The 27740-nt window shown below is 40.1% G+C and overlaps 1 protein-coding gene and 1 long non-coding RNA gene across 2 annotated transcripts; one reads left to right on the forward strand and one right to left on the reverse strand.

Annotated features, from left to right (window-relative positions):
• The first annotated feature begins 645 nt into the window (after positions 1-645).
• On the forward strand, positions 646-27740 carry LOC122666555 (NADH dehydrogenase [ubiquinone] 1 alpha subcomplex subunit 6). Its single transcript, XM_043862568.1, has 2 exons — positions 646-941; positions 27397-27740. The coding sequence occupies exons 1-2, from the start codon at positions 735-737 to the stop codon at positions 27580-27582; spliced, it is 393 nt and encodes a 130-aa protein (XP_043718503.1). The 5' UTR covers positions 646-734; the 3' UTR covers positions 27583-27740.
• On the reverse strand, positions 26373-27057 carry LOC122666556. The gene is made up of 3 exons (XR_006333676.1): positions 27010-27057; positions 26485-26599; positions 26373-26449 (listed from the first exon to the last, which is right to left on the reverse strand). It is a non-coding gene; the product is annotated as an uncharacterized LOC122666556 (long non-coding RNA).

Consider the following 27740-nt stretch of genomic DNA (forward strand, 5'->3'; position numbering starts at 1 on the left):
TTGAAGCTGGAAGACATCAGGGTTTTTTCTTCTTTTGGTAAATTTTTATGGAGAAACTTTTCCTTGACTGCATGGGAAGAGTTCAACCACCATCCTAGGGTCCTAAAACAGTAAAACATACCCCCTAATATTGGATGAAATCAATATTACCTCCCCTGTTGTGTGATACCCTCTTCCGCCCATCTGAAAACCTCAATCAAGGGATTTCCCTTCACCGTGTCTTGAGGAAAACTCAGCACAAAATTACCAATTCCTATTTATACATCATTTGATTCCAAAAAGTGATTTAAAGAGGGGAATTGGTTTAATTCTCCTCGATTCATCTAAACTGTATCATTATCGGTATCAAAATAGGTTGAAACCAGGATCTGGCTCCTCTCCTGGGAGTGCCTAGGGACACCGAATGGCTGGACTGCCATGCACAAATCCCGATGTATGCCAAGTCAGGTCGGTCTGCAACAATTTGGGCTAGGGCTGAATATTCACAGATAGAATCTGGATTGGACATGAGCAGCGGGCTTGGATTCGAGTCTCAACCGGGTTGGACTGGTTTAAATGTCTCATCCCGGGTCGATCAATTTGAACCGGACCACATACAGCCCCCTTTCCCTTCGCCGGCCCACCCTCCTTTACTAGTCCACTGCATCCAAAGCTTTAGGTCTTAATACAATCCAAATTTCACAACCAAGAGCTGAAATTCCTCATCTGAGAGAGAGAGCGTTTGCAGGGTAACAATGTCGTTCAGAGGAGTGAAGGTTCCACCAAATTCTGCAACCCTACAGGAGGCTAAAGGCCGTGTCTTAGATTTCTTCAGGGAAGCTTGTCGATCGATCCCAACAATTATGGACATCTACTATCTTGACGACGTTGCCACGAAAGCGCAGCTACGTTCAACAGTTTCCTCTGAAATCCGAAAAAATGCCCACGTCAAAGATCCTAAGGTGCTGGAATCTACTTAGTTTATTTTGTCTTCCTTCATAGGGCATTTGATTTTTTGTCTATTACAGATTCGCGATTTCTAATTCTGGATTGTTTAAGTGTTTGTGTTATATATCATTATTGTTTTCGGGATGATGGTGGGATAAGTAAACGGTGGTTTCGTCCCCCTTCATTTGTTGCTTGGATTTTCTGATTTCGAATTGGGTATCTGGCGTAATTATCATATTCCCTCCTCCCCCCCCCCCCCAACTCTTGGTTAATTTCCTGTTAATTTACTGTGAGTATTTGGATTCTTCATGAACTCATATTCTGGAAGGTTATTATTTTTTGTTATTCAGGTCTGAAATTTTTATATTCAGGCATATGAGATATTACTGTGCACTTAACTGTTTGTTCTCGTTGTAAGTTGCATCAAGAAAGGGGGAAAAAAGGAAAAATCAATAGTTTCTCCATAGAGGATCAAAATATCTTCAGATCTCAAGTGTCTATTTCATGTGTGAAACATCTAACTTCTCATACTTGCTGTCCCAAATCACATATCATGTTATGCAATTCTGAGATGATTCTCAGCTAAGCGTTATACCAAGTAATTGATATTGAAACTACCAAATTTGAGTATCCATGTACTAGGGCTTTGTCAAATTTTTTTTTTTTTTTTTAATGTCGGTTTCTTATTGTTTGATGGTTTGGAGATCCTTCACTTCATTAGTATGGAATAGGAAACCTAATAAAATAATCCCTGCCTTATCTAATGAAGGACTTTTATTTTCTAATTTGGGATAGTACCATGCTCTTTTACGATTACAGTTGATCCTTAAGGAATAACAAAGCGCTCTTAGATAGAAAAGAAAGAATTTTCAGGAGAAAACAGTAAAACCCAATAAGGATTCAAGTTGACATAGTTGCAAATGGGGTTTAGAATGAAGGAAAGAATTACAGCTAGGATCAGGTGATAAAGAGTAAAAATAAAAAGGAAACTAGGGCAGGGTTCAAGAGATCTGAATTGGCACCGGAATCTGTCGCTGTCGATTTCGATCTGGTACCAATTTGATTGGCAATTAAATGACCTAGAACTGGCTAAAATCGCTGGATCGGGATTGGCTGCGGCCAATTTGGCCAGTCCAATCCCATTCTGATTCCCTAAACTGTGGCTGAGGGAGAAAAACTTTAAAAAAAATTTTGACAAAAAAAGAATACCAAGAATATTACTAGAACCAGAAATAGATGGCTACGATCTTATGTAGAAGCAGAAATAGTTACAAGGATTTTGCTTTAGCAGCCAAAAAAAAAAATATGAGAGCATCAGAGGAGCAATATCAAGGAGAAGAGATAACCTGTGGGAACTCTCCTATTCGTTTGTCTATAAATCCAAACCTCTCTTTGCAACACTATGTACCCCTTTTAATAGATCTTTAATTCTACTGTAATAAAACTAGAAAATAACTCTAATCTCTCCTAGATTTTGAAATAAACTAGGACTCCTATTTGACTCCTATAGCCTATTATAAATTTATAATACAAGCAATTGGTCCTAGTGCTAGACCCCATAATGCAGTTACGATTGTCGAATTGGGTCAATCGGGCCTCAAAAAACTTTATTTTGGCACATGGTTGGGTTCTATAGACCTTGGGCTTCTTATGTTTGGGTTTATTGATGTAATGGTTAATGTAGTCCTAGGTAGGAATAGTCCCACTAGGAGCCAGGGAATGGGGTCACACACTAGGGCTGGCCGATTGGGACAGCATAGGCTAAGTTAGGGCAGAATTAGGGTTAAAACTAGGGGTTTGAGTTAGGGCTTTATGTAGTAATGACATGCAGGTTTTTAGGAAGCTAATGGTAAAGGTTTAATTAGGATTGAATAAGAAATTAAAATTCTGGAATTCTAGGGTTAGGGTTTCGGGTTTTGGGAATGAAAGGAATGAAGGGATCTAGGGTTTCTAGGGGGAAACAGGTCAAGGGCTTCTGGCCGAGTGTCACAGATGTGGGGAAGGTGGTTCGGTTGGAGTTTGGTGAGGTTTGGCTGGCTGCTTAGGTCTAGATAGGTTTTAGGGTTTTAGGTCTTAATGGTGAGGGAGGGAATTAGGGTTTTTAATGGACAATTGTGGCTGCTGGTTGGGTCGAGTGGAGGAACTGATATGGGGAGGCTATGGTCTAATTTGTGATGAATATGGATGAGGGATGAATGCTGGAATGTAATTAGAGAAACTAGGGTTTGGGGAAATCGATTAGGTTAGATAGAGGAAGAAGAAAGGAAGAATACGATTGCAGTAAATTTGTAAACTTACTGGAATTGCGTAACTTCAATGGCAGCAACCTTGAAGAGCTTGATTGAAGGAGAAGATGGACCTCCCAATCTGCGAGATGCAAGGAGTCGCCGGATTCCTCCAGCCCTAGCCCTTGATATTACTCACAAGGGGATCCTTGATATTACCCACAAGGAACACTCTCAAAGAGCAACGCGATCATAGCAACAAGATAGAGAAACGAAAATTTTAAAACATAATAGGTGGGGGGGAGCCTCTCCCACGATTCTATTAAATAAAGAGGCCAAAGGCCTAATTCCTACGCCTATTACAATTTGAATTCTCCCACTTAAATCGTGGAGAGAGGACCAATTTAAAAACAACTTAAAGTCTTAAAAGAAAAGACTCTTCTACCCCTAATGACTTAAACACAACTTAAACAACTTAAAATAAAGAAGATTCCCTAGTAGCCAATAGGATATAAGAACCCCTTAGCCAATAGGATCACTTCACTTAAAATAAAGGAAGATTCCCTAGTAGCCAATAGGATATAAGGACCTCTTAGCCAATAGGATCACTTCACAGGAATTAGCAATAGCCAATTGAACCAATTGGATGCAACCAATTTAACCCTTGTTCAATTAAAAACACAAAATAAAAACTAAGTATGGAAATAAACTACTAAACTAAGGCTCCCACTAAAACCCTAGGTTTAGGGTGGCTTCTTCAATTCGAGGAGGCTTGGTTTGCATCAACTCTCCCCGACTTAGAAACATTCATCTCCGATGAATGGGTGAAATCCACGCAACACTCTAGTAACTTGGGGCTGTGCTTGTTGACTTCATGAATGGGAGTCCAAGTACCATGCTTGTGTGAAGAAACTCGTCCACGAACCTTGTGATGAGGAGGAGGAAGTAACATGTGGGCAGCAGCTTCAACACTTCCCTGGCAGAATTCTGTTGAAGTTATAACAGGGGGAATATGGTCTTCAAGTCGTGGGGCCTTCTCTTCGAAGAACCAAGGGGGCATCACAAAGTCAATGTGTTCAACCTCCATAGGGTCCTCGATATTTATAACCTTCTCATTCAGCCCCACATCTTCAAGAACAGAAACTTGCTTGATATTGTCTCCCTGTGAAATGTTCCCAATTACCTTGTCACAATCAACCACATCAGCCATGAGGAGCAATCGTATGGACACCTTGAGCACCGCCATCTAGATCTTCAATGTAACGGTCTAAGTCGTCCTCACTCTCAGGGGGTAGTGCATATATGCCTTTCTCATCGTGCTCTTCAGAGGTTTCCTCTGCCTTGGCAGCCACATTAACAGGTCTATGCTTTTGTGGGCAATCTTTGGCATGGTGCCCAAGTTCATTGCAGTGGAAACACTTGTGGGGTTCATTGCTGTCCATGGGAACTTTACCTTTATGATCAGCACATGGAGGGGGTGTAGAGCGAGACGAACTACCAACAGAGTAGCCTGAGCGAGTAGGACCAGCAGTAGAGTTTCCAGCTCGATTGTGACCAGTGGTAGTAGACTTGAATGCTGAAAAAGTTTTGACATTACCCTCAATGGGGGAATCAAATCTTCTATTCCCAGCCACTAATTCTTCAGCCTTCAATGCCTTCTCAAAACAGTCCTTGATGTCCAGAACATCAACAACTCCAATAGCCCTAACAATATCAGCTCTCAATCCCAACCGAAATCGAGATAACATCTGGGTGACACTCTCTCTAGTATCGGTACGGGAAGAAAGAGAATCAAATTGCTGCATGTACTCGGTTACGGTCATATTCCCTTGCCGAAGGGAGTTGAGTTGATCTTGCAACTGAGCTCTGTAGTGTCTAGGCAAGTATTTCTCTGTCAGATCATACTTCATATCCTCCCAGTTGGTAGGTGCTTTACCTTCACGTTCCAAGTCCCTCTCTGTTTTACGCCACCACTCTCGGGCAGAGCCAATTAATTTGGTACGGGCCAATCTCATCTTTCGGTCTTCAGGCAGGTCGTACCAGTCAAAGTAGTCATCTAGGGCAGCAAGCCAGTCATAGAATTTTTGTGGATCACCATGCCCATCATACTCTTTCAATTCTAGTTTGACCTTCTGTGTATCGAACCGCCGGTTAGTAGCTTCATCTCCAGTGAAGTAGGACCTCAAATAATCCTCAAAATTAGGTCTTCGAGGTGCTTCAGTAGTTCTGTCCCTGTCTTCTCTGTAGTCATCTCTGTCATACCGACGTCGATCCCTGTAGTCTCTGTCATGTCCAGAATGGTCTCTGTGGTCCCTGTGACGTCTGGGATAATTTCTATGATTGTCATCCCTTCCCAGAGTTCCATGTACTTCAGAACGGACTTGGAATCTATCCTCCTCTACGTATAGAGGGTTGTTTACAATAGGCACAGCTTGCCTTTGCTCAACAATCTGTAACCGATCACTGATCTTATGGAGCATGTTGAGAATGGCAGCCATTGGATCAGGTGGAGGTGGTCGTGGTGGATCAACAACAGGTATGCCTTGGCCTTCCATAGCTCTGATATCAATTAATGTAGTCCTAGGTAGGAATAGTCCCACTAGGAGCCAGGGAATGGGGTCACACACTAGGGCTGGCCGATTGGGACAGCATAGGCTAAGTTAGGGCAGAATTAGGGTTAAAACTAGGGGTTTGAGTTAGGGCTTTATGTAGTAATGACATGCAGGTTTTTAGGAAGCTAATGGTAAAGGTTTAATTAGGATTGAATAAGAAATTAAAATTCTGGAATTCTAGGGTTAGGGTTTCGGGTTTTGGGAATGAAAGGAATGAAGGGATTTAGGGTTTCTGGGGGGAAACAGGTCAAGGGCTTCTGGCAGAGTGTCACAGATGTGGGGAAGGTGGTTCGGTTGGAGTTTGGTGAGGTTTGGCTGGCTGGTTAGGTCTAGATAGGTTTTAGGGTTTTAGGTCTTAATGGTGAGGGAGGGAATTAGGGTTTTTAATGGACAGTTGTGGCTGCTGGTTGGGTCGAGTGGAGGAACTGATATGGGGAGGCTATGGTCTAATTTGTGATGAATATGGATGAGGGATGAATGCTGGAATGTAATTAGAGAAACTAGGGTTTGGGGAAATCGATTAGGTTAGATGGAGGAAGAAGAAAGGAAGAATACAGTTGCAGAAATTTGTAAACTTACTGGAATTGCAGAACTTCAATGGCAGCAACCTTGAAGAGCTTGATTGAAGGAGAAGATGGACCTCCCAATCTGCGAGATGCAAGGAGTCGCTGGATTCCTCCAGCCCTAGCCCTTGATATTACTCACAAGGGGATCCTTGACATTACCCACAAGGAACACTCTCAAAGAGCAACAGCCGGCAGTCATAGCAGCAGCATAGAGAAACGAAAATTTTAAAACATAATAGGTGGGGGGAGCCTCTCCCACGATTCTATTAAATAAAGAGGCCAAAGGCCTAATTCCTACGCGTATTACAATTTGAATTCTCCCACTTAAATCGTGGAGAGAGGACCAATTTAAAAACAACTTAAAGTCTTAAAAGAAAAGATTCTTCTACCCCTAATGACTTAAACACAACTTAAACTACTTAAAATAAAGAAGATTCCCTAGTAGCCAATAGGATATAAGAACCCCTTAGCCAATAGGATCGCTTCACTTGAAATAAAGGAAGATTCCCTAGTAGCCAATAGGATATAAAGACCTCTTAGCCAATAGGATCACTTCACTTAAATTATACCAATTGAACCAATTGGATGCAACCAATTTAACCAATTGGATGCAACCAATTTAACCCGGTTCAATTAAAAACACAAAATAAAAACTAAGTATGGAAATAAACTACTAAACTAAGGCTCCCACTAAAACCCTAGGTTTAGGGTGGCTTCTTCAATTCGAGGAGGCTTGGGTCTGCATCAATGGTCCTAATTTATAAGCCCATAAAGTGGAGATAAAGTTATTACATGGGATTAGTAGTTAAGTTGAGTGTTTGAATTAGATTAGGATGCTTAATAGCTATAGAGTTTTGTTTTGAGTTTATTTACTTTATTGAGTGTATTAGAGTGATTAGGAGTCCTTTTATGAGTCAAAGTAGGAATTTTAGAAGGCCTATATATATGTAATACATGCCCATCAATTATAAATGATTTGAGTAAAGAATATGAGTTTTTTCTAAGAGTTTTGGTGTTGTTGAGCAGTACATACGGGATGGGTATCCTAAACCTGATTTCTTCTCTTCTTCTCTCTTCTTCCTACCAAGAAGATCAATCTCGTCTCTCTTCCCTCCCCTTCCATCGATCTGATTTCTTACTTTAACAACGTAGTTGCTTCCGTTATCTCAGATTTGATTATTGGGTTTGCTTGCATCTAAGGTCCAAATCTGGATTTTCAGATTGCATTAATTGGTATCAAAGCAAACCTGGTCATGGATTCCTTTGAATTCAAGTTTAGAGTTTTCTTGCCCAATGGAAAGCTAGCTATTTCGTTTATTGATGAAGGGCAAAGCAACAATTTCGTCTCGCGATCTTTGATGGAGATGTTATCTCAAAGACCAACCAGATCATCATTAAGTCTAAGGATGATGTTTTCGTTGAATTCTCCATTTCTCAGTAAGTCAGTATTGTGATGGTGCTTATTATGAAGTGTTTGATTCTCCTCAACGCATTATTAATTTGGGTCGAGAGTGGTTGGAAGAACAAAGAGGTGTCGTTGATTGCAACAAAAATTTGTGCACCCTACAACCTTCTATTATGCTCCAGCCATTCGTTCTTCATGGATTAGTTGACGAAATGCTCAGAGTCAAGGAAAGTGATACTGATAGTGCAACCACAGGACGAGCTGAACGAGTCAACACATGAGGAAGACCGCTTGGATGTGGGACAACAAGTTAGGGTCAAGGGAGACGAGAAGGTTATTTTGGGTGAGGCAACTGCAACAATGGATGTTCATATTGAGTATGTTCTCCCCCACATATATCAAGACACATGCAACATCAAAGCTATTTTGGAGTTTATTTGAGTTGCAGACAAGGAGCAACTAGCCCCCCATTCGTGTGATTTTATTTTTACAGTTCTACAAAGCTCGTGGGCGAGTTTTTATTAACACCTGGGGAATTGATGTAGTTATGCCCAATCGGATCGAGCCTCAAAAGACTTTTTTTTTGCCCATGATTGGGCTCTAGCGACCTTGGGCTTCTTATTATTGGTTTTATTGATGTAATGGGCCTAATTTATAAGGGGCAAGTTTTTCTCAACATTGGAGGATAAAGTTAGCACATAGGATTAGTAGTTAAGTTGAATGTTTGAGTTAGATTAGGATATTTAATAGCTATAGAGTTCTGTTTTGAGTTTATTTATTTAATTGAGTGGATTAGAGTGATTAGGAGTCCTTTTATGAGTCAAATTAGGAATTTTAGAAGGCCTATATATGCATCCTCCATCAATTAGAGATGATTTGAGTAAAGAGTATGAGTTTTTTCTAAGAGTTTTGGTGTTGTTGAGCAGTGCCTATGGGATTGGTGTTCCAAACCTGATTTCTTCTCTTCTCTTTTGTGCTCTTCTTTCTCTTTTCTTCCTCCCAAGAAGATTGATCTCATCTCTCTTCCCTCCCCTTCCATCGCTCTGATTTCTTCCCCTAACAGTGCAGTTGCTTCCTTCATCTTAGATTTGATTATTGGGCCTGCTTGCGTCTAAGGTCCAAATCTGGATATTCAGATTGCATTACCCCATTTCCAAACAACAAAAAATGTAACTAAAACGAAACTCTAAGTTAGAGCTTTTGCTCAAATTAAAATTTCCAAAATATAATTCTTGTTACAAAGCCAAAGCCTGACACTTTATCAGTAACTCAGTATATTAGCCAGAATATCACCAGAAGAGCTAAAAAGGTAAGATCTTGGTCTTCATGGAAATTTTTCCTAAGTTAGCTTTTAAATGGCAACAAATTATGCTCCAAGTGGACTAGTTTTAGTCTTCCAGAAACAGACCAAAAGAATTTTCTCCTGCAGACCCACACATGCATGACTTTCCTTGAATAAAATATTAGTATCACAAAGAAATATTGTCATTGTTTATAGCTGAAGTTGCTCTCATATCATTGCCAACCTGATACATATGTCCCGAAGATTCTAATGTTATGCAGTGTTCGGAAATGGTTGAAGTAGTTGAATAGGAGGATCACTATGACTATAGCCCTTGGTAGATTTTGAGCTTTTGCTTGATTTAGGTTTAGGACTGTTAACCAACACATAGAAGTGGAGTTTTATTGAAGATACTAATCAAATAATCTAAAGAGGAATAATTTGTTATAGTCATGATTGTTCACAATTTAGATTATTGCAAGATCACGAGCAATAACATAAAGTCCAAATAACATAATTTGTTATAGTCATGATAATTTGTTTTTTGAGCCATTTGTTTTAATCAAATAACATAAAGTCCAAATAGGAGTTTTTTTTTTCAACTTGAAGGCTGGTTTCGGTGGGTTATAGACTTAGTTTGGGTCTGAAACTTGGTACTCAACCTATTTTAGGCCATTTAAACACAATGACTCTAAAAAAAAACAAAACAAAACAAAAACACACGCACACACAATGGCACTATTAGATTTTGCAAAAACAAAGTCCAAATAGGAGTTTCACTTAGTGGGAAACCAGGACAGACTCTTATTTATGCCTAATATCATTTAAGTAAATGTTTTTGTATTTGTATTTCATTTACTTAAACAAAGCTTTCCAACAAGTCCAAGATTGCTTAAATTTGACTTATATTGAAGGAGTTATGTACCGGTCAAACTTAATTTGGTGTGCGCGAATGCTGTCAAAATCGCTTTGAATGAAAATATTTTTTTGGACATCAAAACAAATGAATATTTTACCGCACTTTTGGTTTTTAGCAATGTTTTACCATATTAAGATTTATGGAATTTTTAGATTTGAGAAAAACCCCAGCATTAGAAAGTTGAAAATTGCACCTATCGATCTAGTTTTTGTTCTTGAACTGAGGGGTTGACTTTTTTTCCTTTTGGAATTTTATTTTTTAACTATTTTTATTGGATTCAAATAGGGGGGTATTTGCTTATTTATGAATAATATCTTAAGTAAATGAGATTAGCCATAAATAAGTGTTTGTCCTGTGTCTGTATACCAAGGCAATAGCAGCTCACAGGGGAGAAAAATAGTTGAAATCTGGAACTCGACAGAGAACTCGTGTGTTTTGTCGAGTTCGGGAACTTTTAAAAGGCAAAAGGGTCGAAATCTGGGTCGGGTCGAGATTTTGACTCGACTGAGATTTTCGACCGAGATATTGTAATTTTTTAACTCGGCATACATCTCGTCTCGACCATGGAAAAAACCGAGATCTCCCGAGTTTTAGTTCCATAATCATACCCTTGTGGATTGACTGATCCAGTGGTAGTAGCAGGCTTTTGCTCACTGTTTCAGTCAATCCTTCGTTTGGTTAATCCTAAACGAATTACCACTGGTATGGGTCAGGAAAGACCCAAACTCCAATATCAACACTCCTTAAATCCTTGCTAGTTTCTCAGTCCAGCAACTATAAATCCATCTTTTTAAGATCTATCCACTGCCATTTGTCTTTTGTACATTGCAAAATTGAATCCCAAATTCAGCAATATCCTTTTCCATAAACTTTTGAAATTTTATTTCCTTCAAAATCTTTGTTATCAGGAATATACATCAATTAAGTTTATTTTTGTTTATCTTCTTATCTTATCTGTATCTTGATTGTCCTGTCTAAAGTTACATGTAAATTAAGGACCTCCTAGAATGAAATGAGATGTTGTTTTATCATTTTGATGAGGGCGTTAGCCTCGTACAAATGTCATTATCTGCCTCTACATCACTTATCAACATCACTAATCAATACTTGAGCTTAGGAAAAACAGGCTGAAAATCTTTATATATCTTTTATATTGTCACTTGGATTGCATGATGCTTGTCAAAACTGTATGCATATTTGGAGTAGATGTATATTTTGTTATCTTATATTAATGTGGCATTGATGCATCGGTGGAGGCTATTTTCTGGCTGAATAGGCATGAAAGGATATGTAAGCCCAACGCGAGAAAATATAGCCCAAAGCCCATGACTTTGGGCTCGAGTTTGGGTCCACTTGGGCACCCACTGCTAAAACTAGTTTCAATCTATTTTTTTATTTTGTTTTTCAGGGGTAAATTTGTAATTTTACAGAATTATAAATATTAGGCTTTGGTAGAAATCGTTACCAGGTGTTAAGGGAGGGGGTTTCCTTATGTCAATTGAGTTAGGAATTGAGTCTTAAAGGTCAGTCTCAGGTTAGTTTGTGGCTTAAACGTCCATACACATGAGTTGGATTTTAAGTTTGTTATCTATAAATATGTTACCAAGTCTAGTCGATTACAGGTTTTGAAAGTAATGAAATTCTGATTTTTGGCTGCTTAGCTGATTAGAACCATTGTGTTTGTTGATTTCCGGCTTGCTTCTCCTTCTCTTTCTAATCTAGTTCTTTTTCAATCCGATTCATCTAATCCCTGGTAACTTTCTATTCATCTTTCTTCTTTTCTCTTATTCCCTATTCTTCTTTATAGTAGGCAGTGCCCCTGTTATTTTCTTCAATTTCTGCTAGTTTCATCTGATCATATCTTTTAAAATGGTACTCTGTTTGCTACAAAATTGGTGGTTAGGTTTTTGTTAACAGTTTATTGTAAATTCAGTCCTTGTTTCTTAGTATAATCATCTATATCTTATTATCTCTCAAACCTGCCCTGCTTTCTTGTTTTCCCTTTAATGGCCCATCAATATTTGGGATAGATATTGAGGTATTTCCAGATTTGAGAGGGTTGGTTACAAGTAGTACTCGACTCGAATTTCAGGGTCCTCTGTTCAGTATTTAGTCAGATAACAGTTTTTTCATGTTCATCCAATATTGAAGTATTATGTTTCTTCTCCTCTTTGTTAAATTCCTTCTTTCCATTTCCCCCCCTGTTTGTTTATTTGCTTCTCTATTCTACATCACAATTACCTATTCTGTCTACCACTATTGATTTTCTCTTAAAAACTGATATCTGGATTCTGTTTTATATTATTTTGAAGTTTCAGATATTAGTTAATTGAATAACATACTAGTTTCACATAAAAATTTTCATTTTTCATATCTGGTTCTATATCCAGCGAGCCTTCCCCCAATTTCTCTTATTTAGGGTTTAGCTTGCCCTATTCCATATCAGGCATGAAATGCCAAACCTAATTGTGGGGTCCTAGCAGGGTAGATTTGTCCTCTTATTATCTGATGTTACTGTCCCTTGAGATGCTAAACATAGTTCTGGGGCCCAGAAAGTAATGTAGTATGGGCATTTATGTAGGAATGCTGCTAAGTTATGTCTAGACCAGTCTTCTTTCTCTGGATTTGCATATTGGATGCCACTGTAGTCTGCTTTGGTTTCCTTTTTTTTTTTTTTTCCCCTGTTTTCAAAGTTCTACTAGTTGCTGCTTAATGTTGTTCTTTTATTGGTAAATATTGCTGCTTACTGTTGTTTACATATTTTACACTCTTTTATTAGAAAGTCAGAGAAATTCCTTTGGGACTATGGGAGAGTTTCTATATTAAAGCCTAGTTTTACTAAGGCTGTGCTCGATTGTTCAGAGAATATAACAGAACATTTGAAACTGTGGGGAAAGTACACTTTTTGCCTATTTTCTTGCATTTTTTGAGTGTTTAGTTGTCCTGAGAATTTGTCTTGGAGTTTGCACCTTTCAACAACTTTCTTTCATTTTGACAGATAGGCTTACTACAGAACCCAGTAAATTTGGTAGAATTTTGTAAGAGAACACATGAAAGATTAAAAAGTGACGAGTCCCCACCCACTTTTTGCCCTATCCATTCACTTTCTTGGTCCAATCAAACATCAAAATGGGTTTATTTCACTTCACTAATCCACTTCACTAGCTCACATCCTCTCACCTTTACTTCGACACTTTCTCTTACATTCTCTTAACAACAAAACACGGCCTCGAAAGAAAAATTGAGGTCTCATCCATTCACTGTAGAATGAAGCATTTAACAAGCTTCTGAACTCAACTAAGCATTATCCAACCGAAGCAGTTTAGCTATGGAAACTGTTTCACTATTCGACTCTATTTCAAGTCTTGTTTTTTGTTAATCCTAGCCATCCATTAATCAAGCCTTTGATGCTTGATATTCATGTCAAAGCTGCTGTGCATTTTTTCGCTTTGTTTTTTTTTTGGTTGGGGGGGGGGGGGGGGGCGGTGGTTGCATTGAGATACTGGTGTAGATCTTGGTGGATTAACTATGAAGCCCCAGTTTCAATGGTACATTATATTCATGAGCCCTAGTGATGCATTTAAGATTGTTCAATTGGGTGGGCCTCAGAAGATTTTATTTTGGCCCGCACTTGGGTTTTATGTACCTTGGGCTTCTTATTTTTGGGTTTATTGATGTAATCGCATCTCTTATTAGCCCATATTTGGAGTCTTAATTCTGTACACAGGATTAAGTATATAGATAAGATTGTATGGGTTCCCTAAGTTGTTAAAGTCTAGAAGGAGTCCTTTTTTAGTTTAGTATTTTATATTGTATTGTTAGTCAGTAATTTTTGTAGTTTGGAGTCTTTAATAGTAAGTATTTGATCAGTTTAAGTTATTTTTTGTTTAGGTAACTTGAAGGGATAGTTGGTTATTTGGGTTAGGAGTCCTCAAGTTAGTTTATTTAGCCTTTATAAGTGGGGTTGTAATCCTACACAAATTTATTGATATTTGGAGTGGAAAATTTGTTTGATTTAGTTAATATTGAGGTTGTTGCCTCTCTCTCTATCCCTTCTCTCTCCTCTCTCTTCCCAATGACTTCTCCCTTACCCTCATCATTGCAATTCCCTTTCTTCCCTATCCTTGCGGCTTCTTTGCTAGCATCCTCTTTCCTTCTATCGTAAAAGAAAACCTACCACCAGCATATCCTCTTATCAATCTGCATTACCTAATTTACTGTTAAAATCAACTCTGAATGTTATCACATTCTCTATCCTTGTAAAATGTGTTCTCTGACCTGACGAGATTTACTGGTTGGTTCATGGAACCAAAGTCATGCAATCCCAATTAAGGTTGCGGCTTCGTGTGATGATAAAAGCTTGGGTTGCCACTTGCCAGGATGAAGACACTGCTTGAGTTTGGGCTGCCACTCCATGCAAAAAAATGCTTAAATTTAGGACTGACCCTAATCAACCCCTCCTAAGACCCTACGAAAATGGATTTGCACCCGGTTATGGACCTTGAGTCATGCAATCCATGAGATTGTTGAGCGTAAGATGTAGCCCAAGAGGGGGTTGAATTGGAAATTATAAAACTTTTAAGCACAAATGTGGAGGATATATGCAATCGTGTGTAACAAAATATGCAAACAGAAAGATACAGATTTATAGTGGTTCGGCCTCTGCCTACGTCCACTACCTAAAGGTGCCCACTCTAGGCTGTCCTTGGTGCCAATCAAACCGTTATACACTGCCACTCCAAGCTCCAAGGTAGGTAACCACTTCTTGTTTTCTAAGGTTCACTACTAACCCTTCCCTTCCACGTAGTGAATTCACAATTTTTTTTCAAAGGCTTACAACTAACCCTTCCCATTCCATGGTCAGGATTTCACCGGTTGTTTTCCTTGGCTCACAACAAGTGTTTTTGAGTTTTGCAAGTAAAAGACAAAAGCCTCTACAAAGGCGGATATGCAAATCAAGCACAAATTACAACCCTCTATCTAGGGTGGATATACAAGACAAAGTGCTATACCCAATTCCCCCAACCTATAAGCCCTCCCAATATGCTTAGTTAATGCATGAATTAATGCCTTGAGTAAGGCTGGTTGAGAGGAGTAATGAAGCCCCTATTTATAGCCAAATTTATAATGGTCAGAAAACTAGTCATTTATGGCTGTTGGGCTTTGGACAGTCAACCGCCTAACGGACCTGGTCTACCATGCTGGCTTAGCAGTTAGAGCCAAATGGCTCTTTTAGCCTAACGGATAAATTGGCCTCGACCGTCTGGGCATTACAGTCAATCACCTACAGTTCTCAGATGGATGCTCTTGGGAAGTTTTTCGTGAGACATCATTTAAATGTCCGGTTGACCGTTTGATAAGCCAGTCGTCTATCTAAATCCAATGGTCATCCATCTAAGAAAAACTATTTAAGGCTAGTCATGGCCAAACATGCTGGTCGACTATTTCTTGCTGTAGGTCGACCACCCTCTTTGATAACTCACTATATGATTGTTAATTTGGTTGACCAATAATGCAATTCTAAGGCCTTCTAGGCTGCTGGACTTGTTGCATAGGATTATAAATAGAATTACAAATAAACTCCTAATCCTATGAGCTCTTGAAGGTTGAACTTGATCACTTCAATCCTTTGACACACAAGGCTTCTTCCAAGTCATGGAATTCATCAATTCTTGAATTGTTGTGGCTTGGTGAAGCTTGTATGATGTTGTAAACAGCTTTGATATGAATGCTTGAGTGATAAGAATCGATCACCCAAGCCCCTTTATTTATAATAACTTGAAGTAAATCTGATCAAAGTACAAAGAGGAATAATAACACCTCAGTCCTAGTCCTACTAGGAATTCCTAATACAACTAGGAATGCCAGAATAGGACTCGGCTGAGGGTAAAACAATAAAAATAAAATAAAAGAAAAGAATCTAATCTGACTAGTACTACTCCTAACATGACTAGGACTAGTCCTAATCAGCTAGGACTAGTAGGACTAATCCTAATCAAACTAGGACTGCTTACCCCAATCGTGTTAGCAGCCTATTTCAACACTCCCCCTCAAGTTGGAGCAAAGATGTCGATCATGCCCAACTTGACTAGATTGGGATGAAACAATTTTCCAGACAATCCCTTGGTGAAGATATCGCAAGTTGATCCATGAGATGTCACAAAGGGAATACAAATCAGCTGACTTCTAACTTCTCTTTGATGAAATGCCTATCCACCTCAACATGCTTGGTGCGATCATGCTGTACTGGGTTGTGTGCTATGCTGATGGTAGCCTTGTTATCGCAGTACAGCATCATAGGAAGACAAATAGGAACATCAAGATCTTGTAGCAAACCTTTAAGCCATAGTAACTCACAAATACCTTGTGCCATAGCTCGAAACTCAGCTTCGGCACTAGAACGAGCAACCACATTTTGCTTCTTGCTACGCCATGTGACAAGATTTCCACCTACAAAGGAGCAATACCCAGAAATAGACTTTCGATCTGCAGAACCAGCCCAATCAACATTAGTGTATGCTTCTATCCGTAGATGACCATGAGTAGACAAAAGAATTCCTTTTCCAGGAGCTGACTTCAAATAGTGTAAGATACGAAGAACATCCTCCATATAAGAAGAGTAGGGATCATGCATAAATTGGCTCACAGTACTCACGGCGACAGCAATGTCAGGACGCTTGTGTGAAAGATAAATCAGCTTCCCTACAAGTCTTTGGTACCGGCCTTTATCAACAGGCTCACCATCTTTCTCCTTGAGTCGAACAGTAGGGTCAATAGGAGTATCTGAAGGATGACAGCCTAGCAACCCTGTCTCAGCCAATAAGTCTAGGACATACTTCCTTTGGGAGAGAAAAATGCCTTTAGAAGATCTGGCTACTTCAATCCCAAGAAAGTATCGTAGTTTACCTAGATCTTTAATCTCAAATTCTTGTCCAAGGAAGGTCTTCAACCATCTGATCTCATCACCATCATTGCCAGTAACTACTATATCATCAACGTAGACTATAAGAACAGTGAGTTTTTCACCAACCCTCTTTATAAAGAGTGTGTGATCAGCATTACTATGCTTATAGCCCACATAAATCATGGCCTTGTGGAACCGGCCAAACCATGCTCGAGGTGACTGCTTCAGACCATAAAGTGCACGCTTCAGTCTACATACTTTTCCTTAGTTTCTGTCACAAGAGAACCCTGGTGGAATGTCCATATACACCTCCTCATCCAGTGTTCCATTTAGGAAGGCATTTTTTACATCTAGCTGCTGCATATCCCATCCAAGGTTGACTGTACAAGATAATAACACACGAACAGTATTTAACTTTGCAACAGGTGCAAAAGTTTCCTGGTAATCAATGCCGTATGTCTAAGTGAACCCCTTGGCCACGAGTCGTGTCTTATACCTATCCACAGTGCCATCCACCTTCTGTTTCACCTCAAACACCCATTTACATCCAACGGTTTTCTTCCCAGGTGGAAGAACCACAAGCTCCCATGTGTTATTTTTCTTCAAGGCGTCCATTTCTTCCATCATAGCTGCCTTCCACTTTCCGTCTGATAAAGCTTCCTGCCAATTGTTAGGAATACGAACAGAAGAAAGAGAGGAAACAAAGGCACGAAAGGATGGGGAAAGGGAATCATAAGAAACAACATGAGATATGGGATGCTGAGTGCAAGTTCTGACACCTTTGCGAAGAGCAATAGGTAAGTCAGGATCATTACCAAGTGGAGAGGCGGGTTCGGATCCGGGTTCAGAATTGGATGGGTGCTGAGCAACAGTTGATTGAACCTGCTTATGTTTCCTTGCATAGGTCTTCACATTACTGGCATCAATCCTCCTCTAAAATTCACTAATAGTCCTCTGGATAGGAGTCTGGACCGGGGTAGATTGCTCCCCATGAATAGAAATGGTCTCCCCCTGTATAGGAACCTCTCCCCCCGACTCAGGGGGAGTACTAGGGGCAGGCCGAACTGGTTCAGACTCATGGTAAACAGACTGAAGTGGAGGTGGAGAGTCAATAGTCAGCACATCTTCACTAACACTCTCCCCCTGAAGAGGTGGGGACACATAATATGGAACATTTTTATGAAAGACAACATCCATGCTGACAAAAGTCCTGCGGGATGGAGGGTAGTAACATTTGTACCCCTTTTGGGTAGCAGAGTAACCCAAGAAAATGCAGCGGAGGCTACGTGGGTCAAGTTTACCAGGGGACCTTGTATCCCTAGCATAACAAACGCAGCCAAACACCTTAGGTGGGACTATAAAGGAAAAAGAGCCAAGTAATAGCTCAATAGGGGCTTTTGAAAGAAGAACCCAACTGGGCAGCCTATTAATTACATAGGCTGCAGTAAGGACATCATCCCCCCAATAAAGGGAAGGGACATTGCGAGCAAACATAAGGGCCCTAGCCACCTCCAGGAGGTGGCGGTTTTTTCTCTCAGCTACACCATTTTAAGCTGGAGTGTCGACACAGCTGGTCTGATGGAGGATTCCATGTGCAGCAAGGTATTTTTGGAACTGACCTTCCATATACTCTTTCCCATTGTCACTCCTCAAAATTTGAAGAGTGACATTAAACTGGGTCTTAATCAGTTGATGAAAATGTTGAAAACATAAAAAAACTTCACTCTTTGTGTGCATAAGGTATACCCAAGTGAACCTAGAATAGCAGTCAATGAAAGTGACATACCACCGATGGCCAGTCAGGGAAGCTTTCCTACTAGGCCCCCACACATCAGTATGAACAATATGAAATAAGGAAGATGATCTTTTGTTAGAAATAGGATAAGTTGAACGCGTCTGTTTAGCCAAGACACAAGGCTCACAAAAAAATTCTTCCTTATTACAGTCTTTAACTAATGCTGGAAATAAATTTGATAAAGTACCTAAGGGGGGATGACCTAGTCTAGAGTGCCATTTATGTAAATCAGAAGAGAAAGATGCCGAAGGTAAAGCCCGAGTAGGATTGCCATCAAGCAGGTACAATCCGCTATGTACTTTACCCGATCCAATCGTCTTCCCCGAGTTCAGTTCCTGAAAAACACAGTGAGTGGGAAAAAAGGTCACTTTACAATTCAGGGATTTAGTGATACTGCTAATGGAAAGAAGGCTAGTTGTAAATTTGGGAATATGCAACACAGATGACAGTGTAAGGGTAGGAGAACAACCAATGGATCCTTTCCCTGAGATGGAGGAGAGGGACCTATCAGCAATTTTGACTTTTATCCTTACCAGAGGCAAGAGAATATGTATTAAAAAGGCTAGAAGAACCTGTCATGTGATCAGTAGCACCGGAGTCTATGATCCATGGAGTGGATACTACTGATGCACAATGACCAGCAAAAGAAATACCTGTACGGGTAAAGAAGGAACCTGAATTGGCAGCAGACGTAGTAGAGGCAATTGATGTGTTCAACATACAACGCAAAGCCTGGAGTTCTTCCTGGGAGAAACCAATGTCAGCAGTGGGAGTTGGAGCTACACTTTCAGTATGATTGGCTTTGCTTTTAGACTTAGCACGACCACGTTTGGCCTCAAAATCAGCTGGCTTCCCATGTAATTTCCAACACTGAGCCTTAGTGTGATATGGTTTGTGACAATGCTCACACTTAACAGGCTCTTTGGTAGTAGTAGCGGAAGCAACAACAGTATCATAAGAAGCAACAGGAGTGGGACCAATAGTCTGTAAGGCTGATCTCTCAACTTTAGGAGTCATCATCATGGCAGCCCTTCGTGTCTCTTCATTGTGAACATAAGAGAAAGTCTCCTCTAAAGTGGGGAAAGGAACCCGTCCAAGAACTTGCACCCGAATAGGGTCATAGTCATCATTGAGGCCAGCCAGAAAATCATAGACACGGAATTGGTCTACATAGGTGTGGTAGGCAGTAATATCAGCAGTAGTAGTAGGCTGGAATCGAGCATAATGATCCAATTGCTGCCATAAACACTTGAGGGGCAACATAGTATTTAGTAACAGACATCTCCTTTTGAGTAGTGGTTTGGAGTGTTTTCCTGATTTCATAAACCTGAGCATCACTTCCTGATCGACCATAAGTTCCTTTGACAGCAGTCCATATCTGAGTAGCAGTGTCAAGGAGGAGATACTGACTGGATAGATCAGTGGTCATAGAATTTAAAACAAATGACATCACTATAGCATCGTTCGCAGCCCATTTAGTACGGGCAGCACCTTCTTCAACTGGTTGTTTGATGGTGCCAGTAAGATGGCCAGTGAATCCCCTACCAGCCACAGTCAAGGATAGTGATTTGGCCCAGATTAAATAATTCATACCATCAAGCTTGATGGCAACAGCATAGGGAAGGAAGTCATTCCTAGTCTGACCATCCCCTCCAGAAGTAGCAGTAGTTGTCTCTGAATCTCCCATAGTTCAGGTAGAAACCGATCCACAAATTTGAACAAAAAAACAAATCTTCAAAAAACTGAATCAGATTTGAAGTATGGGTTTTGAAGTGGCAGCAATTGCAGCCGTCAGAATAGGCTGAAACTTGGATCTAATGCCCTACAAGTGGTGGAGAATAAGCCTGCAAAAAATCAGAAAATTCTGATGATGCAATAAGAAACCCTAATAGGGCTGGTTACAGTATCGAGTGAAACCCTGGGTTTTGAAACTGTATGAGTTTCAGCCGTCAGAACAGGCTGAAACAAGGATCGAGTATCTCCCTTGTCGTGGAGAAGATTCCCTCCAAAAATTGGCCCCTTTGGATGAGCCAATAAAAAGCCCTAAATTTTAAAAAATTTTAGGTATATCTGAATGTAGGTAATTGCAGGTTCGAATCAGATGTGGATTGGATTCAGATCTGCAATCTGAAATATGTAAGGTGTAGATCAGCAAGTGCAGGGATCAATCTCCAAAAAAAAAAACAGAAATCCAGCTTGAATAATGTAGCAGCTTGATCTCGAAGGGTTGGAGGAAACCTGCGGCAATTTCAGATCACCCCAGTGTTTGTATAATCTTCAGTGAGGTGTCATTGAGGGCAGCAGCTAATTCTTCATTGAATCACCTCAAAGATGCTGCCCTGAATGAAATAGAGAGTCCGAGAGAGTTGGAGAAGAAGGAAACCAATAGCCGAGAGAGTTGGAGAAGAAAACCAGAAAAAATTGAGGGGGAGGCTGCTCTTCAGATCAGAGATGGCTCTGATACCATGTAAACAGCTTTGATATGAATGCTTGAGTGATAAGAATCGATCACCCAAGCCCCTTTATTTATAATAACTTGAAGTAAATCTGATTAAAGTACGAATAGGAATAATAACACCTCAGTCCTAGTCCTACTAGGAATTCCTAATACAACTAGGAATGCCAGAATAGGACTCGGCTGAGGGTACAACAATAAAAATAAAATAAAAGAAAAGAATCTAATCTAACTAGTACTACTCCTAACATGACTAGGACTAATCCTAATCAGCTAGGACTAGTAGGACTAATCCTAATCAAACTAGGACTGCTTACTCCAATCGTGTAAGCAGCCTATTTCAACAGATGTGATCAGTGCTTCAACTTGCTCTTCGTACATTGCTTGCTTGATTGCTTCTAGTGGTTGAAGTTGCATTGGAGGTGGTGTTTTATTTTGAACATGAAATTTCTGCTTTGCCCATCAAAGTAACCCTGTGCTCATTAAATAGCAACTCCCCCCCCCCCCTATTTCTTCCTTTTAATTCTGGGACGGATAAGCTTCAAATTGGAGCTTCTTTTTTTCTATTTCTCAGCAACATTTTTTGCCCCGGTTCATTCCTAGGAACTAAAAAAATGAACTGGTGTTAACAAACAGATTTCTGTTATTTTTTTGGTTCCCAGGAACAAAAAAACAAAAAAATAGAGAAACAAAAGTGTTATCATGCAGGCCCTTAATAGAAGAACTGGACAGAGTGATCTACATGGAAAACATAGTTTGTCGAGTCACCTCTCCAACGCCACTGGAATTGCGTCGTTTCGTACCGAGCAAGAAGTTATTGCGATTTTCGTATCATCATGCAGAAAAAAAAGGAAGCTAAATGTTAGAGTTTTTGGATTCTTAAGTTGCATTTTCGAAGTTTTTCCTGAGATTGCATATGTAGAGTTAAGGTCCTCCTTGTCACGAGCTTGGTGCCGCAAACCGCGCTAAAAAAATTCAATCTATTGAAAAAGATATGGCCTAGATACCAAGTGGATAGGTGTACTGAACTAAGATGCTTCGGTATACACCATATCAGTTTCCTGTGGCCAGGATTGAGCCATGTCAAAAGATTCTAAATCGGTTGCTGTTTGAGGCACACATAAGGACGCAGATACCCGATAGAAAAGATTCCATCAAGCATGTTATTATTGGCTGAGAGCACCTGCTTCAGTGTTGAGCATTGCACTGGATTAGATATTGTTTCCATGTTTCGTGCGTACAACAAGCTGTCGCAGAAGATTCCAATCGCTGTTCATTGAATCGTCCTGCATTTTCAGATTATGATCCAACGTTGGAGGTTCGAGCCACGGTTAATGCTTGTTTTCGTATTACGAAATGGCACCGTACGCAACATTGGGATTTCATTTTATTGGACAGCAATGCCCCCGCTTGTGCCTAACGGACTCTCGATGATCGGACACAACAGAATAGCAGAGACATCTTGGATTCTGATCGAATGGTCATAATTGATGCCGACCCTGTGCATTTTACCATGTATCTCAGGAGGATGGTACGCCCATCCTAGATTCCAAATAACTGGCTACAATGACTCCCACAAAGCCTTGATAATTGGCTATATCACAATTGGATGGTTACTATTCGACGGGCGTTTTCGGGCCACAATCCAACGGCTATCAGAGATGCAGATCGTAGTCCCCCATAGTCCTTTGTTCCAGTGCAACATAGGTGCACCATACGCCACCAGAAGATACCATATAATAGGACATAGTAAGCCCCGATGAGAAGAGAGACGCATATTTTGAAGAACCAATTTGGTTTTATGCCAGGTAGATCCACGACAAAAGCTACTTAACTACTGAGGAGGCTTATGGAAAGATGTAGAGATAGCAAAAAGGATCTCCATTTGGTCTTTATTGACCTAGAAAAGGCCTATGGTAGAGTTCCTAGAGACTTAATCCGGCATGTTCTTGTGAAGAGAGGGGTGTCTAGTAAATATATTGATGTAATTAAAGATATGTTTGAGGGCGTGGTGACTAGTGTGAGATTTGTGGGAGGCCAGGGCAAGGAATTCCCAATTACGATTGGGTTACACTAGGGATCGGCTCGAAGCCCTTATTTGTTTGCACTTATCATGGATGAACTAACCAAGAGCATTCAAGACGAGGTCCCGTGGTGTATGCTCTTCGCCGATGATATCGTTTTGGTTGACGAGACTAAAGCAGGGATCAACGCTAAGGTAGAGATGTGGAGATCAATCCTTGAATCAAGAGGCTTTAAGATTAGCAGATCTAAGACAGAGTATATGATGTGTAACTTTAGTCACACTACAATGGATAATGACATGATGAAAATTGGGGTGAGAGATACTGCAAAGTAGCTATATTTTAGATACCTGGGGTCAACCATAAATAAAGAAGGTGTGATGATGTTTTACAAAGAATTAAAATGGGATGGATGAAATGGAGAGGTGCGACCGGAATACTGTGTGACCGACGTATTCCTTTAAAGCTTAAAAGAAAGTTCTATAGGATTGTTGTTCGACCGACTATGATGTATGTGACGGAATGTTGGGCAGTTAAGAAGTATCATATAGAGAAGTTATGTGTTGCAGAGATGAGGATATTAAGATGGATGTGCGGCGAAACTATAAAGGATAAAGTAAGAAATGAACATATTAGAGCTGATTTGGGAGTTGCCCTGTTCAATGACAAACTTTGAGAATGTCGTTTGAGGTGGTATGGCCATGTTCAATGGAGGCCTGGGGGATGCCCCAGTACGGAGGAGTGATTTGATCCTGATTGACGGAGCTAAAAGAGCTAAGGGCAGGCCTAAAATGACCATAGGAGAGGTTGTGAGGAATGACATGCATAGTCTGGGTCTTGTACCAAGTATGACCTCGGACAGAGCCTATTGGAGGGCAAAGATCCATGTTGCTGATCCCATATAGCTGGGATTTTCCTAACGCCGTGGGCTGGGACTCTTTTGTCTTACTTTCATTTTTCTTTTTGGCACTTCTTATCTCTTACTTTGATTTGCCAGGATCCATGTAGCTGACCCCATTTAGATGGGATAAGGCTTAGTTTGTTGTTGTTGTAGTGAGCCCCACTGCTGTATGCTTATGTTGCCAGATTCGTGCTGATCTAACTGCCGAAATCTAACCTGCCAAATTGAACCATGATCTGACGGTTTAGGATTGAGCCAGTGGGCTCGTTACATACCGGTAGTTTACGAAAAATTATGTAAAATGACAAATATGCCCCTGAAACTTCAAATGAACATAACTTGCTCATTTTAAGTTCGATTTTGCCCATTTAAGTTGCAGTTTTCTCCATTTGACGAGGGAATGTCCCAGAACTGCCTATGGTAGCTAATGGAGCTAAGAAGAGTCCCCGAATGCTGAAAAACTAAAGGGGAAGCATTAGGATGGTTTAGGGTTGATCCAAGTACACTATTCTATCATTTTTAAGCCCCATTTTTATTTTATGTCACATTTAGGTAAGGTGTTTGTGAAAATGCCCATGTGTGTGCTAGTAGTGTAATTGGGGGATTTGTATAGCCATATGCATTGTAGTTGTTGGGGGATTGATTGACTATAGGTTAGGTGCTTGTCAAAGTACCTAAGTCAATGTAAATGTGTAAGAGAGGGACTTGCATTGGGATTGGTGCTTGCATTGTAGGACAATACATAAGCCCATCTTTATTATTGTGTTGGGTGCCCAGTAGAGTACTGGAGAGGGGTGTTATAACATCCTCATAGTAGGGGCTGTGAAAATTGTGGGGGGACAGACCCTAGCCTTTGTATACCAAGGGTTGAAGCAAGATAGGGTGATCCTGGGTTGTAGGTTCAACCATAGTCACCAACAAGGTAGATAGAACCCTTTGTCTTTGTATGATCAAGGACAGAAGCAGTAGAGTGTCCTAGACTGTAGTTACAGTTGAACCTAGTTGAGTATTGAGCAAATACGAAATCCTAAAGGATATTGCTCCGTGGATGTAGGCAAATTGCCGACTTCCGTATATTTAGTGTTGTGTGTGATTGCTTGGATATAGAAGTGCATTTGTGTGTGCAGAGTGGGTGTGTCTCTTCTAGTAGGCTTGACCAATCTTGTTTGTAGTGCGGGAAGGCATACAAACTGTAGCTGGTAAAATTGGGGTTGCCCAGCCAGTAGTGTTTGCATGGTATTGATTCAGTGACAGCCTACAAAGTGACAGTAGCCCACATAGTTTGTAAGTTTCAGGGTCAGTTCAGAGTCAATACAATTGGTGCAGTGTGGAACAGAGTTTGAAAAAGGGGATAAAATTATTATGTACTGATTCACCCCCCCCCTCTCAGTGCTGAAACCAGTTCAACAGAGAGAGCATTGAGTTGCCATTCTCCAGCCAGTTTCTAGGTCGATCCAAAGTCTTGGGAGGGAGTTCTCTCTTCTTGACTCCAACCAGCTCTCTGCTGGTTCTGGTCGATGCTAGGAAGATGACTCTGTCGGTTATTTAATCCGTCCTTCTTTCCAGTTCTGCCCTTACCTTCTTCTGTTATCCTATTTGATCCTTATTTTAACTTCCATTCCTAGTTTACCCCCTACACTATAAATCTTAATACCTGTTATGTCATCTCTTCTTTACCAACCTATTTATACCTTGGAAAATCTGGTATATTAGAATATTGCCACCACTGTTTACTTTGCCTTCATAGTTGGGAAACAGCCTCTCTGCGAAGCAGGGGTAAGGCTGTGTACATTATGACCCTCCCCAGACCCCGCAGTGGCGGGATCCTCGTGCACTGGGTATCCCCTTTTTAATAGCTTGTGTGGGCTTTGCCCAATCAGGATATTGTTACCCGTGTTCCGCATCACTTGGTGCTAAAATCAAGGGGTAGAGTCTGGCAAGTCTGGTTGTATCTTTTGTACAGGCTCATGTAACGGAGAATTACAATAAAAAGTAAAAGTGTAGAAGAATAACAGGAGAAAAATTATTCAAAAAAGAATGATAGAAGAGAACAAGCAAGAAAATCGTTACCTAGGAATGCACCTAGGGTTTGAAGGATCCACTTCAAATGGGCCTGTGAATCCATGTGGTGGTATTAAAAAGAATTTGGATTAATTGGTGTTAGAATTTGTGCCTACGTGCAGCCATATATGTATTGTTTTTTCAAACATAAATTAAACATTTATGCTAAAAACAAATAACCTCACTCTTACACATTTTAGGCACTTTTTGTATCTCTTGAAGCTAGAAAACAACCGCATGTTAGCCTCCTTTCTGTTTCTTCTCTTTTGGTTTCTGAAAATACATTTCAGCTCACTAATAGCGTGTAAAGCTCGTATGAGTCGTATTATAAACAAGCCAAAGGCCCATAAGCCACTTACAATTATTACAGAACCTTTTTTTTTTTCTGTAAGAATTTTATTACAGAACCCCACTGTAACAGAAAACTAACTTGGACTGACCATCACCTGATGCTTCTTCACTTATTTGAATATTGTAAATCCAGTTTACTACTTTTCTCACCTATCTAATAGAAACTTTAACCCTAAAAGATTCCTCATATGGGTCCCATAAAGTAAAAAAGTTTACAATTGCTTCCTGCAACTTGTGGAGAGCTTATGACCTCGACTTAATTTCTTCTTTATTCCTCTTTTTAGTTCTTGGATTTCCATCTTCACTTCCTGGCTCTGAAATAGTCGTCCCTTGTGAATGAAACATATGGACTCTGCATATGTCCCAACTTCTCTTGCTCCGCCTCAATTATGGTAGCTATCACTGGATACTTCACCCCGTCCACTGTCAGGTGATAAAGAAATTAAAGATGGAATTTCTGATCATCCTATTTGTTTTCGTTACTTACAACATTTCCAAATCCAGAAGGGCGACGCACTGACAGGTGATAAAGAAATAGAATTGATAGGTATATTTTTAACTCAAGAAAGAAAAAGAGGAGACCTAGAGCTAATTCTAGAAGTAAAAGTTCCATTGACTGTTGAAGAGGCAAGATGAAACAAAGGGCTGTTGTTGTTTGGTCTGCCACTAAGAGTGTATCCCTTGTCGTTAATGGTGTCTTTCAGGTCCTGGTGAATGGGAATGCAGAAAACCCTTCTCTCTGTTTTTCTTTCAGCATGTTGGTTATAAAATATGCTGTAGAATAGATGCGTGCCATTTAGCATGTGAAGTTAAAGGACTGCAAATGTGTTTTTGAAAAGCTTCTTCTCTCATTAGTTCATGAATCAGTTTACTTAATTATGAACACTATTATGTTTAATGGATGTAAAATTCAGTGGTGTTGAAGAATATATTATTTGGTTTTTTTATGATACATTTGTGTATCTGCAGGTGATTGACATGCTTCTTTTCAAGGCAATGGAGGATCTAGGAAACATCGTACAGCATGCAAAGCAGCGACACCACATCATAGGGAAGTATGTGATAGGGCATGAAGGACTGATACAGGACCGTAGCAGCAAGGACCCAGGAAGTTCCGACTTCCTTAAAAAATTCTACACCAGCAATTATTTCTGAGCCATAGTATAGTTCATTTTGATTGGCGGCTGTGTATGTCACTGGGTCTTGATCTTGGATCAGACAACATTCAGAAATAAGGAGTTGAAACTGGCTCTACTTGTGTTTGTAACTTCTGTTTTTGTGAATTAAGATCAATTTAGTATTGTTTCTTTTAA

The sequence above is a fragment of the Telopea speciosissima genome, chromosome 7 (assembly GCF_018873765.1).
Source record: "Telopea speciosissima isolate NSW1024214 ecotype Mountain lineage chromosome 7, Tspe_v1, whole genome shotgun sequence".
Taxonomy (NCBI): Eukaryota; Viridiplantae; Streptophyta; class Magnoliopsida; order Proteales; family Proteaceae; genus Telopea; species Telopea speciosissima.

Bases quoted from the DNA above. Each gene is read 5' to 3' on its own strand.
- LOC122666555 (XM_043862568.1), top strand. From the start codon at position 735: ATGTCGTTCAGAGGAGTGAAGGTTCCACCAAATTCTGCAACCCTACAG. The intron at 942-27,396 runs GTGCTGGAATCT...GTGTATCTGCAG, and splicing joins CCCACGTCAAAGATCCTAAG to GTGATTGACATGCTTCTTTT.